This window comes from Ambystoma mexicanum, chromosome 1q (assembly GCF_040938575.1).
Source record: "Ambystoma mexicanum isolate Mex_15411 chromosome 1q, UKY_AmexF1_1, whole genome shotgun sequence".
Classification (NCBI taxonomy): domain Eukaryota; kingdom Metazoa; phylum Chordata; class Amphibia; order Caudata; family Ambystomatidae; genus Ambystoma; species Ambystoma mexicanum.
The window spans coordinates 261947299-261967373 of NC_090922.1; the positions used below are offsets into that span (position 1 = coordinate 261947299).

Sequence of the window (20075 nt, forward strand, 5' to 3'; positions counted from 1 at the left end):
AACATAGGTACCTAGTTTGCCAAAAAGACAGCGAAATAATGTTGTTTCTAGAATCTAAGAAGAACACTGCTGGAGTGTGGAAACTGATGAATGATCTAAACACCCCTGAGGATTCAAGAACTGTCAACCCAGTCTCAGCTATGCAGTGGGAGGACCACTTCAGAAAATTGTATGAGATCAGTGTCCCAGGTCCGAGTGAGTCCTACATCGCTCCTAGTGCTTAACAAATCTAATGTGTTAAGGGCAGCGGGGCCAGACGGCCGGACCACTGAAATTCTAAGAAAAGATCCAGACAAATGGGCAACCTTCATGGTACAATAATTCAACACCACCAAGAAGGAAAAAAAGATCCCGTCTTCTTGGACTCGATCAATTGTCGTTCCAATCTTCAAGAGGGGTGATAGTTCTAATCCTAAGAACTATAGGCCTATCGCCCTTCTTGATGTGGTTGGAAAGATCTTCACGGCAGTGATCCTGAGGCATTTGAACGCATGGAGTCTGGCATCTGGCCATCAGGACACTTGGCAGGCAGGATTCCGTAAGGGGATCGGCACAGCCCTCAACATCTTCATCATAAGTTTGCTGAAATGTATGGTAAAAAGAAGAACCATCAAAACCATTTACATTGCATCGATCGACCTAGAACAGGTGTTCGATTCAGTTGACCAGAGAATTCTCTGGAATAAACTGAAAAAGTGGGGGTGTCCTCCAGACTTGAGAGAAGCAATGGAAGCCCTACATAACAACACCTCACTGAAAATCAGGCTGGACAGAAGGGGCACGCTTCCAATGGAATTAAATCTGAGAATGGGTTGAAACAGGGCTGTCGCCTTGCACCTGCTGTCTTCAGCCTCTTCATATCAGATATGGAAGAGGCTTTTGAGCTATTGAGATGCTTTCCGCCGAGGATCGCAGGGACAGCAGCTGGTCGTCTACTCTTTGCAGACGGTCTTCTGTTGTTGGATCAAACCGAAATAGGCCTCCAGAGGCAGTTGGCGGCACTTGAAACTTATGTTAAAAAAAACTCACTAAGGATTAACACAAAGAAATAAAAAGTCTTAACTCTGGGTGACGGTTGCAGGTCCAGAAAGTCCAAAACATTCCACTGGAAGTTGAACAGTGATTTAATCCCTGTGGTTTCATCGATGGTGTACCTGGGGATAACCCTGAACGACAGCTGGAATGATGTTCCTGGTGTGACCCAGTTGAGAAGCAAAGCAAAAAACTTGGCCTCTCAGACATTGTTGATCAAACACAAGTTCTGTAAATGTTCATGGTTGCTGTTAATTGACTTTTATAAAAATGAAAGTGGCCCCCATCCTCACTTACGCAGCGGAAGCCAACCTTTTTATCAGTCCAAAGGTGTGGCCGTGCCTGGAGGGGATATTTTGGAAGAGAGTGATGCAGTTACCAAATTCACTCCCAATAGTATTCATACAGAGAGAACTGGGCCTTTCATCCTTGTATTCTTTGATGGTGTGGAAATCACTGTGCCTTTATCGGAAATGTCAGGGGCCCGCTGGGGAAATGTGGCTTTGCGATGCTTAAAATGGAAATAGAGTGCAAAGCAGTACCAACTTTAAAAATCTGGCGAGGAACGTGCCTTTCCATACTAAAAAACATTGCACAGTCTGAAGATCTACTACTGGCCAATCCAACTTGGGTCAAGACAAAGCTGTTGGATATGGACTGCGTCCTTACGAAGGGCAAGGTAGCGTCCTATAAGACGGCAGCTCAGGGCCCAGAAGAACACTTTAAAAGAGGAACGGTTTCCATCGCAGGTGGATAGGCAGAACTTTCTGAGAATCTGCTTAAATCTATTCCCTACTAGGGTGATTGTCGAAAGAAGAAAGAAGGTATCTGCGGAAAAGGTGCGGAAACTTTGAAGAACCTAATCATGTTCTGTGACACACTAACAGACATGAGAGCTACGTTCCTGGGAAAATTCTTTGAAGAATCAACCACCAGATCCCTAGAAGAATGGTGGCCAATCTTAAGGTGGGGAGGACGGCTGTCTCTGACGTTGGCGCTCCTGAATTTGGTGAAGGTATTCTGGAGCAAATGGACTCAACATCGATAAAAAAAGACAGCTCTAGACTCTGAATTTTCGAATCTCCTAAACTCCAGAATAGTGAAATTCTACTTCTTGACTGCAACTCTTTTTTCTTTCTTTTTTAATTATTTAATTGATTTGATGGTTTTAAACTTGAATATTTATGTGTTTGTTTCTTGCATCTAAGGTTTTGCTTTAAATCAATTGATGCTATAATATAATAATAATATATATATATATATATATATATATATATATATATATATATATATATATATATTATATATATATTACAAAAGGTTACTCTAGTTTGCCTCACACGTGCCAGCTGGTTTGATATTCTGCATTTATTAGCTGCTCGTTACCCAGAGATAGCTGGTCTTTTGATGTGGAGCTCATGGCAGCTTGGAGTGCAATATTTCAAGGACTGGCAGTAGCACGGTATACAAATAAAATTATGCAGATGCATGTGTTTTCTTAGTGTGTTATGAGATATATATTTTTTTTTATTCAGTTGATACAAGATACAACTTTAATAGAAAAGGAAAAGAGCAGAAATGTCCACTCACGCTTTGATTATCCAATAGGTAAAAAAGTACACAGAAGATTGAGTCAACTTTCCTCCATAACAGTGTGAAATGGAAGATGAACCCGTCTAAATTTCCCATCATGTATGTCCTCCAAACCTCCTCCAGAGACTTATGCATGTGAGTGCCAGCATGTCTAAATGCTATAGTCCTTAAAGGTAATAGCGCTTCACAATATAGCAATAAGTGCTTGATGGTTTCCATACAGTTATTACCAAATAGGTGACACAGTCTGGGTTCCTGAGGGACATTCTGCCAGGCACCACAGATTCCAAGAGATGGAACGCTGTTAAATTTGATTTTTAGGTATTCCCATATTACATAGTTTCCTGCAAAGCACTCAATGTACCCGCGCTCATTGTGCGAGCGACAAGATATTCAATAAAGCCTAAAGCCTGTGTCCTGCCAGACAACTTGGTGGTTCACAGTACAAATCCCACCTGGCGTAGGTGGGAGGTGATATAGTTCTTCAATTTGCTTCAAGGCCAGTTTATTCTGTCATCCAGATCATTTGATAAGCACTTTTTTTATTTTTACCACATTACTAGTTGACATGAGGCTACCCCTAGCTTGGACAACATCCAGAAGCAGGTGAAGCAGAGTTCCATCTGGTTCGGGATGAATTTTCTGCTACAGCAATATACAGTGTGATTTTAATTTGGCCCAGATTGGTATAAGATTGAATTCCAAATACATGTAGTCGGCAGGGATGTAGTGTGGTAAGTGGAACAATTTTTGGAGACATTTTCCTTCAAGCTTACCTAAGCTTTTCACATGCCCCAGACTTTCCGACTGCATCAGTGCCCACATTTCTACTCCGTACAGCATTATCAAGGCCACTTTTGCTGTGTAAAGTTGTAATAGGATTTTTAGGGGAAAACCACCTCCTTTTCCTGACAGTATTTAAGCCAGTTGCCATAGCTGTTTTTAGGCAAACATAGTCGAGTTGTCAGGTACCACTTCCACTCTGGAGTCCCCCAAGGACCATGTCGGTATGAGATATTTAAAAGTAAGAAAACAAACAGCATCCATGACTGTAGACTGTCTGCCTGGACTGTCTACCGTCGATGCAGTAACCAGGTCCGACCCAGCTTAGCTTTGAAGCTAAGCAGAGCACAAGTTATAAGACCACTTAGAGCACCATGGCCTGAGAGGGCAGGCCCCTTCTTCCCTTTGAAGCTAAGTAGGGACTGTCCCAGTTACTGCATGGATGGGAGAACCGGATGCCTAGTTTAGTATGAACTACAGATAGCCACGGGTATGTGTGGTTTTATACCTGTGAATATCGAAATGTCAGCTATTCACAGCTATTCTGTCTGATAGCTGAGGGACAGAAAAGCTTTGTGTTGCAAACTCAGTCCCTAGGCCCCCTCCAACTCCCAAATTTCACTTGGTGTCCTCTTGCCCCCACAGCCACCTCTGGCCTGACCTGCAAATAGCTTTTTCCCTACTTTCCATTCTCCAATATCCTAGGCTATTGCGCGCGGCTATCTCTCACACTGGAGAAAAAATAAGAGCGAGGCCATTTCAATGAAAAAAAAAACTGGATTTGGCAATTTACCAGAGATATAGCTACCTATATTTGAGAAGGGGACCCGCCTTCTCCATCAAATATTTTAAAATGCACTGCATGGAATAACCCCCAAACCACAAAAAGGCATCTTTTAAATGCTTTATACACAAGTTGTTTCAGGCCTATATCAAGATACTGACACATAGGGCCTCATTACGAGGCGGGCGGCCGCGGAATGAATGGTGCCGGTAAGGAACCGGCACCATTCATTCAGGGCCGCCACATTACGAGGTCTGCAGCGGGACCTGCTCTTCACGCCTGGTCAGACCAGACGTGCAGAGCGGGACCCACTAGCAGACCAGGATGCTAACAACCGGCCCGTCATTAACGGGCCTGTTGTTAGCATCCTCCCCATTCCCATTGAGACCTATGGGGGCTCAATGGTAATGGGGATGTACCGGGTCCCTAGAATGGGAATTACCGGGTCCGCTAAAGACGCCATGGCCCGGTAATTCCCTATTTCTGGGACCCGGTACCCGGTTTGGGGGTAGCCATGCCGCTAAAAACGGCATGGCTACCTCCAAACTCCTAATGAGGCCCATGGTCTTGTTTACTCCATACACTCTCAATCCATAGCCTGCATATTCACTCTACCCACCTTGTTTTCTCCTGCAAAAGTGCACTTACATATATGCGTTCTCCCAAGCACCTCCAATGCAGGTTCCCCATCAATCGCCTGCACAACAGGGCGCAGCACCCGCTCCAAAAAACAGGCAGGCCTTCTGGCAACACGGCACCTGAAAAACCTCTTCAGGTAATGCACAGGGGGGTTACTGGTCAATGCTGGGACACCCCCGACCTCTCGAAGAGTCTGGGATCACGTCAGGGTCACCAAATTTATGAGGATGCAATCTGACATTCAGACAATAAAAAAAACAATCCTCTAAGAACAACAAAATCCCAATGTAGAGGAGCTTTATAGGGAAAACATGCTTTATTTCACACAAAATGTCCCGGGTGGACTCGTAGAATCAGACTGGCACAGAGCTCTGCCAATTTTTCTGGGTTACAAAGTTATAAGGAACGGAACCATCAATAATGACGTAAGCAATATACAGCATTATCCCACCATCCTCATTGGCTACCACCTATATACATGCTAATAACCCCCAAGACGCCCTGGACCGTTTGGCTAAACCTAAACTAAACCCCTTGCCCTACACAAGTGCCCTATTATGGCATCACGATTGAAACTTGGTGGATGATTGGACAGACTATACCGGGCTTCAGTAATGGATCCTCAAGATTCACAGGAAGTGCACCCTTCCGGCCCATACTCGATCAAAGTGGTAACAACATCAACCCTGCCCGAAATGAGACAATATCCTCCTCATTATACTAGACACTGAGAGGCACACACATTGCCCCCCATGGCCTTGAACTAAATGTACCGGAATCCCCTCCTATAAGCACTGCAACCGTAACAGGTACACATTTGTTGCTTGTTCTGTGTTGCTATATGTGTGATTTCTAATATGTGTCACACTAACTACAAATGATGCATGCACAATTCTGCCATGCCAGACCCAAACTAGTCACACTTCAGATCTCCTAATAGGTTTTCCGCAGTCGAAAACTTTTTGCTTGCAGGGAACACTGGCTGCATCCCAACACACGTGGGCACCACAGTCACAGAGCACTAAATATAATTATTGTCGTTGTAACCCCAGAGTCTCATAGTGTACCCTGCAGAGTACCCACCATGGTAGTTTAAAAGATGGAATCCTAAACCATAGCTAAGGAGTATGTGTCAAAGGATAAAATGTTTTATACAATATGACCTGCAAAAATACAAATCTTATGATACACTCATTTTACTAGGCAACCTTCCCGGAAAGTAAGAAACATGAACTGCATTGTGTAAAAATAGAAGATATAACCCTAAACTCTGGGAGTCACCCAGTGTATACCACAGAGGGCAGGACTCTATGCCTCTCCTAGCACTCTTATTACCCATCAAGGAGCAAGAGAGATATCTAATTCCACATTCCAGTGTTAAATAGACTGTTCATCGTATTCCCCCATCCAAACATCCTTTCTCTAACCACAAACATGCTTCTATTCACCCTCATGCAGCTGCCACACCACTTTAGGCAAAGGCGTGCTACACCCAGAATAATGAGGCACTTTGAGGAATCCACACTCTGCTGTCTATCTTTTCTATCCCTCACTGTAGGGTTGTAGCATCACTCTGAAACCAAAGTTCTAGTGCGGACTGTCCACCAGTTTGCCTTTTGTTAATCTTCATCTTGCAGCTCCATGGTCATTTGGGACCAGACTTTATGTAACCAGGAGAATACCAAAGGCGGATCTTGTTTTTTCCGGTTCTGGGCTATAGTCGCCCAAGCCGCGATGACTAGGCCCATGAAGCTTCTCCGTTGGGATTTGTGGAGTTTTTTGGCCCGTGGGTCTATGAGACCGCACATCCACACCCGTTCGTCCATGTGGTTTCACTTTACTCATCTGTTCAGGTCCTTATTGTATAGAGTCTGTAGCTTTGTATTGAGCCTTTCTTTAACATGAACAAAGTCACTTTCCATCAATGCAATGTGGTGTTTTTTTTTTGCTAATATTGTTTGCTAATATTGTTTTCTTACTCTCTTTCCGCAAGGCAAGGTTGCCTGCCTCACTACTGTGGCATTATACAGGTTATTTGGGGAGCTGTTTTCAACACATGGTATAAATCAATATAACATATCATAACATAACTATGTGCTTCTGTAGGGTCTGTGTCAGCATCCTCGCAAGCAGGTATTGGATGTGTCACAAGTGCCTTATTGACTGCTGCATTGGATTTTAATATCTCAAACTTGTCATCAAATGAGTCAAGCTATTCTCCATCTCTCTGAATCAGCACATTCCCAGTTGTGCCATGGGCATTCATGATGTAAAGCGTTAATTCTGACTTAGCCTTATGACTTTTTGAAAAAAGGGCCAACGCCTACTTTTTTGGTCTCTGGGGGCTTATTCTCAAAAGACAGGGTATTATTTCAATGAAAACAGAGGATAGAGTATAGAGCTACCACTCCCTCTTGGGCATAACACTGGTAGTCCCTCTCAGAGAAGTGCAGGTCTGTAATAAATACTGCACTACGCAATGCTCACACTTCTGTGTTACAAAAACTTCATAATTTATTCAACAAAAATAGATACAATTCAGAAGACATATATAAAATAAATATTCACGTAAAAGCATTTCTACAAAGTGGGGTTAGTAAAGGCATTTTCTTGATTCAAGGAATTCCTGAAGGAGAATTATGTGTGTCTGGCTTTTCCTGTATTCATCGCTTCCATCTTTTGCAGTCTTATGTAGTAATTTAAATAAGCTGGGTCCTTGAATGAAGATGTCTTATCATTAATGGTGACCCTGAAAGTGCATGGGTGGATCAAAACGATCTACTCTCATATCGTCCTGCCCTCAAGCAGCATTTAGCTGCTTGAGGGCAGGACGATATGAGAGTAGATCGTTTTTCCACTGGGCTTTGATTTTGGACACATCTTGTGAAATAAAAATCCTATAACCATTCCAGATTAGACGATCCATCCTTTTAGCATGCTGCAGAATAAACTAGAGTTGAGTGTATTTGAGGAGCAACAAAATTATTGTTCTTGGTGCATTTTCCTTATACGATTCTGTCCTTTTAGGTCCAATCCTATGTGCCCTTTGGATATTAAGGGCAATGGGCAGCTGCAAGTTCATAATGTTTGGAAGGCTCTTTTTAAAAAGAGAGCTACATCCTCCCCTTCCACTCCTTCTGGAAAGCCAAAGACATGCCGGTTATTCCTACGGTTTCTATCATACAAGTCTACATTTTGTTTCTGAATGGTAAGAATGGGTTGTTCCCTATGAGTAACTTTAGTAGTAACATCTTCAGCTACGCTCACTCTTTTTTCAACTTCTTCAACTCTGTTCTCAAAGCTCACACATCTTTCATCTAATTGTTGGAGTTTAATGTTAGTGATCTCCATAAAGGCGTTGAGTGCTCTAATTTCAAGTAAAATCGTTTCAAAATTGTATTCCAACATTGTTTTAGCAGGAAGAGTGGAGTTACTTTTGTGCCGTTTTAAGGTGGCCGTTGTTTCTATGTTAGCCGAGCCTTTTGCTTGACTTTTTTGTGAAGACATCTTGAAATGTAGTTCATAGCAGCAAAGGGGTCTTTAAATTGCACAAGAAATATCAAAGTTTGTTCATCGACAGTTATATTTAAGTGTTCAGGTCACCAAGGCTTATTATACGAGGTTGTTGGGGTGAAGTAATTTGCAGAGGACCGCCACTTATTCAACTTCAACAGCAGATGTGTGAGGCACAGAAAAGCACACTATGCAACGTTCATCCCAGAAGACCAGTTAGCTACCTCCTTGATATAAAAACACTGGGAGAGGTTTCTTTTACAATATTGATGTATTCATTGGATAACCATTAGTCTAAATAATCAGTCGTTCCATAATCATTCCTGGATATAATTGATAGTGGGTAAATATCACTTATTTCATGTTTTAAATCGTCTGGTGCAAATTTTGGGGTGATATTTCCACATAGGAAGCTGATAATATCTCTGTTCATAAATTAAAAGTACTTCAAGTGCTTAATAGCTGTAGAAAAGCTGTTAGTCATGTAACAGACTGCGTTGTGGAGAGGTTCTGTTTGCCAGGCAAAGGGCAGCACTTCAGTGACAGGAAATGCGGAATCTCTAACTGCTGGGTGCCGGTGCTTCAGGCCTCGGCCCTAAAATTTGAGAGCTGTAGTCGGAAACATTTTCCCCCACACCCTGGAGGACCAGTACCTCAGGACCTCAGGGCACATAAGTAGGAAAGGTATTTATCAAAGTCCGAGTCCCTCCAAACTTGATATTTGAACACGGGAGCGGGAGCTCCGATTTAAGCCACCATTCTGTGTCACGCTTGGCCACGCCCCTTAAGACTACTTCTAAGGACACACTATCCAACGAGGGCTCTTCAATGTACAGAAATACTAACAATGGCATAAGAGGCTGCAGAGCACCTCATTTATGTACAGACTTTTTTTTAAACATATTTTTATTATTTTCATGTATCAACATCAACACAATAAACATCCGTCTCCCCCCTCGCCCCTTCCCACCCACTCCTCTGGAAGATGAGGGTCCCATTCGGTTTTGTTTCAGGGAATGATTTACGAGCCGCAAATGGCTGATATTCTAATATTGTGCGGGCACCATTGTTCCATGTAGTCCGACTTTAGGTACTCCAGCACCGGTCCCCATTCTTTCGTGAATATGGTCTTGTGATCCTGAAGCTGGTGCGTTATCTTTTCCATGGTCATTTGCGACCAGACTTTATGTAACCAGGAGAATACCAAAGGCGGATCTTGTTTTTTCCGGTTCTGGGCTATAGTCGCCCAAGCCGCGATGACTAGGCCCATGAAGCTTCTCCATTGGGATTTGTGGAGTTTTTTGGCCTGTGGGTCTATGAGACCGCACATCCACAACCGTTCGTCCATGTGGTCGCCCCCGGAAAGATTTTGGTCATTTCCGCTTGCACTTCTCTCCAGAAACCCTTTACCACCCTGCAGTCCCACCAGATATGTCTCCAAGTGCCTGGTTCCCGGCACCCTCTCCAGCATTGGTCCGACAATTTCGGGTACATGGATTTGAGCCTCTCAGGGGTGTAGTGCCATTGCATGACTATTTTGAGCCACATTTCTCTTGTTTGAACCACTCTGGTGAGTTTCGGGATCCTCCCCCATAATTATTCCCATTGCTTCCTGGTTATACCTTCCCTTAGCGTGCCTTCCCATCTCCTCATATATGCCCATTTGATTTCTTCTTCTGTCGTATTGATAAACTTATAATATGATGACACCAGTTTTTTGTCTCCAGGGTTGGTTATTATGTAGTTTTCGAAGGATGTTAGGTCTCTCGAGGCCGCCTAGTATACCTCGGGAGTGGAAAGCCAATGTTTCAATTGCTCATATTTATACCTTTCAGCGTCCGTCAGGTTCCACATTCTTTTGCATTCCGCAAATGTCCTTATTTCATTGTCTTGGAACATTTCCCCGATTTTCCTACACCCTGCTGTTTCCCAATTCTCAAAGGCCCCAGGCTCTAGTGCCGGGGGGAACTGCGGGTTCCGACAGATGGGTGTAAATGGGACTAGTGGGGTGGTCATAAGCCCCTTTTTGGTTTGGTCATCCCAGGCGCTAAGAGTAGTTCTCATGACCTCACTGATTCTGAGGTTTGGGTGTCTATATTGTTTGTGTTTCCACAGCAGGTCCTCCAGAGGGGTCCTGGCTACAGCCCTGTCTTGTAGTGCCCATATTGTCCTTTGGTCTTCTCCCAGCCATTCCTTCAGAACCCAAAGCTGCGCTGCTTGATAATATTTATTAAAATGTGGCAGAGCTAGACCCCCTGCCCTGATCGGGGCCGTGAGGATAGCTCTGGCCACCCTCGGTGGTTTTCTATTCCAGACGTATCCCGAAATGGCCTTGGACAGTGCTTTAAAAAACGAGTCTGGGACGGCTACTGGAAGGGCGTGAAAATAATAAAGAACCTTGGGGAGTATGTTCATTTTAACTGATTGGATTCTTCCCCACCATGATACCCTAAGCGGACACCATCTGTCTAGTTCATTCTTCACCCTTGTCAGTAAGTGTGGGTAATTATTCTTATATAACAGGTCAACCTTACGTGTGAGGGTCACCCCTAGATATTTAATACCCTCCTCTGCTACTTTTAGCCCATGAGAGCCCGCCAATTCCGCAACTTTCCCTTTATCTTCCTCCAGGAGTACGATCTCTGATTTTTTCCTATTCATTTTTAAGCCAGAGATCACCCCGAATTCCTCCAATTCTCTCAGGGCGTGTGGTATGGATCTCTCAGGGTCTGCCAGAGCCAGCAGCATATCATCTGCATATGCAATAACTTTATGCTGCTTGCCCGCCATCTCAATCCCCTTTACCCCTACCGATTCCCTGATCCTAACTAGGAGAGGCTCTAGGAAAATGGCATACAGGAGCAGGGAGAGTGGGCATCCCTGTTTTGTATCTCTTGTAATATGCACCTTCTCAGTGACTTCCCCGTTCTGTGCAATTCTTATCGATGGAGAATTATAGTTGGCTTTAACCATATTGATAAAGTGATCTCCGAACCCCATATGCTTTAGTGTCTTAAACAATATGGACCATTCTACCCGGTCGAAGGCCTTCTCAGCGTCAAGGGAGAGAAAAGCCACTAGTGTGTGAGTGATACCTATTTTTTCTACCAGACGGACAATTCATCTTAGGTTATCGTGTGTTTGCCTACCGGGGATAAAGCCTGATTGATCTGTATCTATTAGGGTCGGAAGGTTATCCTGGTATATATATTTGCGTCCAAATTAATCAGTGCTATAGGGCGATACGAGCCCGGGAGAGTGGGGTCTTTACCTGCCTTACGGAAAACCAAGACTTTCGCCTCGTTCATTGATGGGGTTACGTTTCCTTTGTCCTTGAATGTGTTTAGTAGCCTTGTCAAAATTGGTGCAAGTATGTCCGAATACTTTTTGTAAAAGGGGGCCGTAAAACCATCAGGACCTGGTGCCTTTGCAGACGGGAGGTCCGTTATTTCCCTACGGACCTCTTGTTCCGTGATGCAGGAGTCCAGTAACTGTTTGTCCTCCTCCGAGATAGTTGGGAGGTGTAGTGAGTGAAGGAACCTATCTTGCTGGTCCTCATCCGGGTGTTCTGTCGCATACAGATTTTGATAGAAAGCCTTGAATACCTCCCATATGCCCCTGTTGCGTGTTTGTGTAGTCCCGTGTATGTCTTTGACGTTCAGGATCGTCCTTGATTTCTGTTTTTCTCTGAGTTGTCTTGCTAGGAATTTGTCTGCCTTGTTGGCCATGATGTAATAACGTTGCTTTAGTTAGAGTAGGGACCTCTCTGCCTTCTTATTGCACAGCATATCGAGCTGCCCTTGCACGTGTTTCAATGCCTTCTTGAGAGTTCTTGTGGGATGAGCTACTATCTCCCCTTGTATATCTGTATCTGTGATTTTCTTTTCTAGTGTCCTTTCCCATTCGTAGTGCTGCTTATCTTTAGCTGCCTTTAGTGCTATAATGTGACCCAGAGTTACTGCCTTGAAGGCTGCCCAAACGGTCTCTAGGGGAACATCTCCATTGTCATTTTGTTCGAAGTATTCTTTAATTTTGTCCCCTACTGCCTTCCCCATCATCTGATCCTTTAAAATGTCGGACGGTAATTCCCATTTCCAGAGACCACTTCCCTTACCTGGCGTCTGAATGTCCAGCCAGAGTGGAGCATGATCCGACAGTGCTATAGCCCCCATATCTATTCCCTGGATCATCCCCAGCAGTCCGACCGACACCCAAAAGTAGTCTGTTCTCGACATCGTGTTATGGACGTGCGAGTAATACGTGAATGCATTTGCTTGCCCCATCTTTTCCCTCCAGACATCCTGCAGAGCCATCTGCTCCATCTTAAATTTAAGTTGTTTCGAAGGGGGTCCCTGGCCGTGTGTCCCCCCAACACTTCTGTCCAGCTTTGGTTGCCAGGCCAGGTCTCCCCCCAGTATTATCTCTCCCTTCGCAAATCCCTCTAGTTTCCCCAGCGTGTTTCGGAGAAATGTGTCTTGCCCAGAGTTCGGTGCGTATATTACCGCAAGGGTGAGTCGGAAACCCTCTATCGCACAGTTTGCAAATGCATACCTCCTTTCCCTATCAGCCAGCGTGTCTATGAGGGTCGCCTCCAAACCCCCTTTAACTGCAATCAACACACCTGCTCTTTTATTGCCTGCACTTGCCTGTGTCCAGATCGAGTACCCTCTCAGGCGAACCTTCTGCCTATCCCGGGCCTTGATATGTGTCTCCTGGAGGAGCAGAATGCTCACCTGTTCCCTTTTTACCAAAGCTTCAAGCTTCCTCCTCTTCACTGACGAGTTCAGCCCCCTAACATTTAAAGAGAAAATTCTGAGTTTTCCCATCGCTCTTGTCTACTGACTTGGCCTAAATTTTCCTGCTTTCTGTGTTCCCTTCCCTCTTCCAGAGGTCCCCCTCCCAATTTCCCCCAACATTACCCAACTTCCCCCAACCGTTAACAGTAACACAACTTTGATCCCGAGGAGGGCCCAGGCACCTAAGGTTGCTAGGGCATTTGCGCCTATCGCTCCTTGCCCTCTCTGGACTCGGGGTACTTTTTGCAGGGGGTCCTAAACCCTGCATCTTCCTTCGTCCTTGGCTAAATCCCCGCCGGGTCCCCCGCCCGGCCGCCAGCATTCTGATATTCTGATAGTCCTGTGATTTTCCTACTCCCGCCTACTCCATTCTGAAAGCGAGCTATCTTTATAGCGAGAATTTTAACTCCTATTTCCCCAGTGGGTGCCCCGCCTTCCCCCTGCCGTTATGCTTTTTTCTTCGCCGCACATCCTCCCGCCCTCTCAGGCTCTTATGTGCATCTCCCCTTGTCCTGGCCCCATCAGTGTCTTCCTCCTCCGCTTGCTGGCCCATTATATGCAGACCTTCCTCGCTGGTGGTCACTCTCCTCTGTTTGCCTTCCCACTCAAATAGTAGCCCAAAAGGAAACGTCCATTTGTATCTTATTTCTTTTGCCACCAATACTCTCACCAGGGGTGCCATCTGCCTTCTTTTTAATAATGTCGCCAAGGCCAAATCCTGATATAATTGTATTTCGACTCCATTCATCCTTATGTGGTCTAATTGTCTCGCCTTCCTTAGAATCTGCTCCTTTTGAGGATATGATGATAGGGCCGCCAGTACATCCCTCGGTCTTTGCACCTGGTGCCCCTTTTCTTTTTGGACCCACCCTGTGGACTCTATCAATCCCAATGCTCTCTGCATCTTGTTCCTCTAATATGTCTCTGAAGACTTCCTGCACCGCACACTTTAGGTCTTTATCTGACACTGATTCAGGCATATATTTAATGCGGATATTAGATCTACGGGAGCGGTTTTCCAAATCTTCACACTGGATTTCAAGGTTATGGGTTAGCCGTACCAGCTGCTCCTGTGTTTCGCTGTTCTGAGTCACTTCCTCCTCCACATTTTGCACAATTCTTTCCAGGGTATCTGTCCTTTCCTCCAGTTTAGCCACATCTACTCGCAGTTCTTGGACGGCCTGCTTCATTTCATTCCTCATTGAGTTAAACTGTTCCTGTACCGTGGACATAAACTTGTCTTGTAGCTCCACAAACCACTCCCTCATGTCATCTTTAGTTAGTGGAGAGGTCTGGGATTGGGGGTGTTGTGCTTTGAGTGCTCTTCTCCTACCCTGTCCTTAGCGGTTGGCGGCCCCTCTGCTGACCACATTTTAAGCAGATTAGTGTCCTGACAGGGAGGTTGCTGCACTGGTTGGGAAGCACCCCCCTTCCCCTTCGCCCTCGACATCTGCCCTATTTGTCGGGTCCTGTCGTGCTTCTGGGTACCTCCCGGAAGGTTGAGGCGAGGGAGCTAAAGACGCTCTCCATGGATTCCGGAGGGTCTTCCCCCCCTTCCGCCGGTGGGCCGCTGGCTGTGCTGTGTGGGTCCTCCTCTGTGTGGGGAAGATTGCAGCGCTTCTCTTGCCTTCTTCGGGTATATTGGTTTACAGACTGTGGTCTTATTCCTCCACCCCCGAGGCCTCAGCCCCCCCCCCCCTGCATTCCCACTCTGTGCTGCGAAATGGATGATGGTGGTGGGGGGGAGTTGCTCCACGACCCGTGCGAGGAGCTGTGCGTTGCTTATGGAGTCGCCTCCAGAGGTACGCAGCAGTGAGGTGCCAAGCGGGCGCTCTCACCTCGTTCTCTTGGTCTCTTCTCCACCTCAGGCCGTGCGCCTCTGGTTCGGGGGTGCGTCTTGTATCTCCCGCTGTGTGCGGGCCCGCCCGTTGGTGCCGTAAGGTGGAGCGGCAGTTAGTTGGAGACCGTGCGGGGAGTCCCGTCCACCTGCCCTCGCCGCGTCAGGTCCCCTGGAAGCAGGTTGCACCCACCGGGTGCTATGGACAGGCCCACGTGCGGGGGGTGTCAGGGGGACGCAGGAAGCCCCTCAGCTGCTGCGTCTTCCTTCGCTCCATCCCCGTCTCCTCTCACCCTCCCGAGGTCCCCCGCAGGAACGGGCGGGTCTCTCTCGGTGGGGGATGGGCAGGCTCGCCTCTTCTATGGTTCTCACCCCTAGGGGGGGTTATGCTCGACGAGATTCCGGTTGCTGGTGCGCCCACCCCCGCATATGTGAGGCGGGATGGGACCCGATTCAAATCCGCTCGGATTTCAGCAATTATGGTGCTTTATGTTGGCGGCCCGGCGGAAGCGCGGCTCAAACGCAACCTCTCCTGCCGACGGCCATCTTGAAGTATGTACAGACTTTTAACTGGGTATAAAGTCAGAAAAAACTGGCTAATATGAAGGTATCTGAAGAGCGAATGCTAACAAATCATAAAGTTTGAAGAAAGAAGAAAGCCATAGCTCTAATCACCACTAATGCTATGACAGATGTTGGGGAACAAGATAAGTGTTATAATTTCTCAACAAATAAGCCAGTACACCATAGAGGGCACATGACTGGTCTAAAAAAAAGGTGCCCCTCTAGGTTTCAACTTTTACCTTTGAAATTAAAGGGACCGTGAATTCTATCCATGATGTATTAGCATACAAATTAAAATATTATGCAAATCCATGAATAAAATAAGAAGATTGGTATGCCAGAGAATACCTATTGGTTCTATTAGCACTTTCCCTAATATTGTTACACCATTAATAATTCTGAATAAGCACTTCTTCTCACACACGTGCAGGCTGACCCTGATAGAACCAGAAATGTCATAGAATGTGAAAAGACCCCACAGGGTAGGTGAGTTCTGCTAATGTTTTGCAGAGAAGGTTTCATACACTGTGTTGAACATTTTAGACAAGGCAAATTTGTGGTTATATATGCTAAAAGGTAGACTATCATTGCTACTTCTTAGAATTGTGCAATACTTGAAAAAAGCTAATATCATTGATTGAAATGAATTGGCAGATCTTAACGAAATGTTAAATATTTGTAATTATTTAGGTATTTTCCTTGTTTTTAAAATTTATAATATCTATTTCAGTATGAGTTTTATCTTCTTACCTTCTTCTTTCTCAAAATGTACTTAGTCTTTTTTTCTTTCTTTTTATATCTGAATGTATAAAGTTTAATACAAACTATTTTACAATAAAACATAAATAAAAAAAAGAAGGTTTTCCATGGAGTCTCAATACAAGCACTCACATGACTAATTCATGATTTAGCGCCCCACTTTTAATCAAGACTTAAAGCTAGAGCAAGTGGTACTAATGAGCATGCTCACCCTAAGGTGACCCATCAATATGTGTGGGTCCTTCAATCACTAAATTCTTGGAAGCCTTTAATATGTGTGTGCTGCTTTGGGCTCCTGAGTACCACCATGACCATTGCACATCCGTGGTGGGATTTGGAAGCTCATTGGATCCTGGTGACCCATGCTAGAAATAACTATGCCTACCACAGGGTGGAGAGGAATTAAAGAAAGAAAAAGCATGCCCCTATTCCCCTGCCTTTTTTAATGTCTAGCTGGTGCAGGTGAGGGAGGATGGCAAGCAAAGCCCAACCTCTTGGTCCAGGGCTAGTTATGGGCAAAGAGAACAGTGATGATAACATTTTTCTAACTGGCCTTTGATCTCAATCTTATATCAACTGCTTTTTCCTTCCCTGTGGTCATACCGAACAAATAAACAACCAATGGAGCACTCTGGACTCATCCTTGGATCAGAGGGGGCACTCAAAAAACAAATGTTTTCTAGCAAACACTTCAATCCTACTCACCAAAATTAACTACTCTTTAACCCTGAAATATTCACTGATGATCTCTGTGATGCATATATCTCAGACCTATCCTGCTCACCCTATCCTGCTACGTCTACATGCTGCCCAACTGTCAAAAGGCTAGAGAATGGCTTGCTCAATGAAAGACATTGAAAATGGAGGGCTCAAGGCTTTCGGGGAATGATTTCAATCTGGAAGTATATTTCCAGTTGTAGATCAGGTAGTAACTAAGTAATAAAACCTGCCACATCTAAACCACCGGATTGTCTAGACATGTCCCCAATATTTCAGCAGTATCTTGCCTGGGTTCGTATAGTTTGATCTTTCAACGGCTGGTTTGTTCACTGCAGTGCAGACAGTGTAAGGCACAGCTCCTGTCTCATGAACTCTACTCCAGCTGGATACTCTTGAATCAGATACCTGGAAAGTAACAGAGCAATAAGTTAGTGCCTAAAAACGAAAAAGGAAGTACCCAAATTTGTGTTGGAAAAAGCTAAACCCAAGAGCAAAAACATGAATACACTAAACCACAAGAATGAGCTGCCAAATGGGGGATGTAAAGGCTGGTCAAAATGTATTCTAATGACCATATAAACGGGTACCTACAGAGATACTATGAATGGAACATTTGGCTCTGATGCCGGACCAGAATGCACTCTGATGACTTTCAAGATCTCAACAATTATGGTGGGATCCGGTCCTTGAAGCCACTAGAGGTGGTGGTGACTAGATCTTAGCTAACAAAATACATAAAACAAAAAAGGTGAAAGGCCAGCAGGAAAACAAAAGTTCTTACACAGTGAGGATAATTTCCTTATGATTCGTCTTGATGTATGACAGTCCGAGGTTTGAAGTACAATTTGAAAAAATAAATACATTTACTACAATTCCCTTTAGTCACAAATAATGACTATTGGTTATTGAAATCTAGGTACCTCTCACTCCTAACCAGAGTTTTGTCTTGTGACTCTGCCTTATATGAAACGTTTTTGTGATCATAGAACACTCACTTTCGAAAAAGAGATATTGGTCAAAGGGCTTCGTAAAATAAAAAATGCAAACAGGGCATCTGATTGAGATACACCCCCTCTTGGGGTGGGACCGCATCTGATTTGCATATGGTTTCCCCCTTTCTGTAATGGCTATGCAGGCTGAAGGCAAATGTCCTGGACGGTTGTTCAGAACTAAGCCAGCGGTCAGGATTAATTCCAAAAAACTCCCAGCCATCACCCCTTTTGTTTTGCCTTTGAATACACCCATTGGCTCGCCAGATTTATTGTGTGCAATGGTTTCCTTCGGATACATCTTCTGACTCACTTGTCTTCTTTTGGGAAAGGGCAGCATTTGGACACATTCAAAGGTGCAACTCTTTCCCTTTATGCAATATCTGGCTGCATTTACAAACAATGGTGCACCTGAATTAGTGTGTACAATCAATGCCTTTAGAAACATCCATTGGCTCACCTGGTGTATTCTGTGCATTAGCTGCCTTTGATACATCTTCACCTGTCTTCTTTTATTCAATGGATGTCTTTGGAAATAACTATTAGTTGACATGTTTTCTTTTATACAATGTCTGCCTCTGCATGCAACCATTAGATATCCAGTTCTTTTAGTGTCATAGCTGCCTTTGGATACATTAATTGGATCACCTGGTTTATTGTGTGCAATGGTTTTGTTTGAGTACACCCATTGGGTCACCTGTTATCATTTCTTTAATGGCTGGCTTTGAATACAATCATTGCCTCAACTTATGTTTCTGTGTGTAATGGCTTCCTTTGGATATAGACTTTGGTTCACCTGTTTCTTTTATGCAATGGCTGTCTTTGGGTAAATCCACTGGCTCACGTGTGTTTCTTTTATGCAATGACTGCCTTTGGATGCATTGTCTGGGTCACCTGAATACATATTTGTAATGGCTGTCTTTGGTTCAACCTGTTTACTTTGTGTAATGGCTGCCTCTGAATACAGCAAGCGGGTCATCAGGCTTCTTTAGTGCAATGACTGCATTTGAATACCCTTATTGGCTCACATGTTTTTTATGCAATGACTGCCCATGAATATAACTACCACCCCACTTGGTTATATGTTATTTTACCGACCACAATTACAGAGTGTACATTTCATTGCGAAAAAATACAGAAAAACCCGAATTGTCTTTTTAAATTTTATTTGTGGGGGGGGTTCCCACCCAAGCCACTCATTTTTTTATAACACCACCGCAACCCCTTCCCAGCCCATTTTAACCACTTAACCCCACTACCGTGTATTTATTTAATTAATGTTTGCAGTGTTTTTCAGTACAATGGTCCACTCTGCAATGTACCACTCTGTAATGTTTTAGATATATTGACTGGGTACCGGCCACTTGGGTTCTTTAGTGACACCAATTTGCTAGCCTGGTTTATTTTATGTAAGTCTGCTTTTGGATAGACCTATTGGTTCAGCTGGCTTCTTTAGTACAATGGCAGCCTTTAAATACAACCATTGGCTCACTTGGTGTATGCGTACAATGGCTGCCTTTGGTTACATCCATTGACAAGCCTGTCTGTCTGGAATGACTGACTTTGATGCAACCATTGTCTTAGCTGGTTTATTGTTTTCAAGGACAGGCTTCAGATCATCTTCTGGATCACTTGCTTTCTTTCTTGGGAGGGCCGCCTTTGTACATACCCATAGTTTTATTTTTATTTTAAACAATAGCTGCCTTTTGGATACACGCAATGGCTCACATGATTCAATTTGAGCATTGACTGCCTTGTGCCACAACCATTCGATCATCCGTCTTCCTTTGTTAAATGGATGTCTATGCATACACTTTTTGTCTCATCTTTTTTCTATTGTGAAATCACTGACTTTGCAAACACTTGAGCTCAGCTGATCTTGATTATAAAATGTCTGCCTTTGGATACACACATTGCCCAATCAGCAAATATCCTCACTCGGAGAGCTCTGACAGTTGTGTACGTGGGTGTTGCTACAGAATGCGCAGAAACACCATTTACTATACCTTCTTTTTACAAGCACAGGAGGCAACATGGAGTAAAATCAGTAAAACTAATGAGATTGT

At 44.4% G+C, this 20075-nt stretch overlaps 1 protein-coding gene across 2 annotated transcripts in view; it reads right to left on the bottom strand.

The window, feature by feature from the left end:
* LOC138527316 (cytosolic phospholipase A2 gamma-like) overlaps positions 1-20075 on the bottom strand; it is a 442073-nt gene that overhangs the window by 277426 nt on the left and 144572 nt on the right. For both annotated transcript variants that reach the window (XM_069638380.1, XM_069638375.1), the window contains one exon: positions 17308-17425. In XM_069638380.1, the coding sequence (XP_069494481.1) occupies positions 17308-17425 (118 nt within the window). The remainder of the gene's footprint in view (positions 1-17307; positions 17426-20075) is intronic.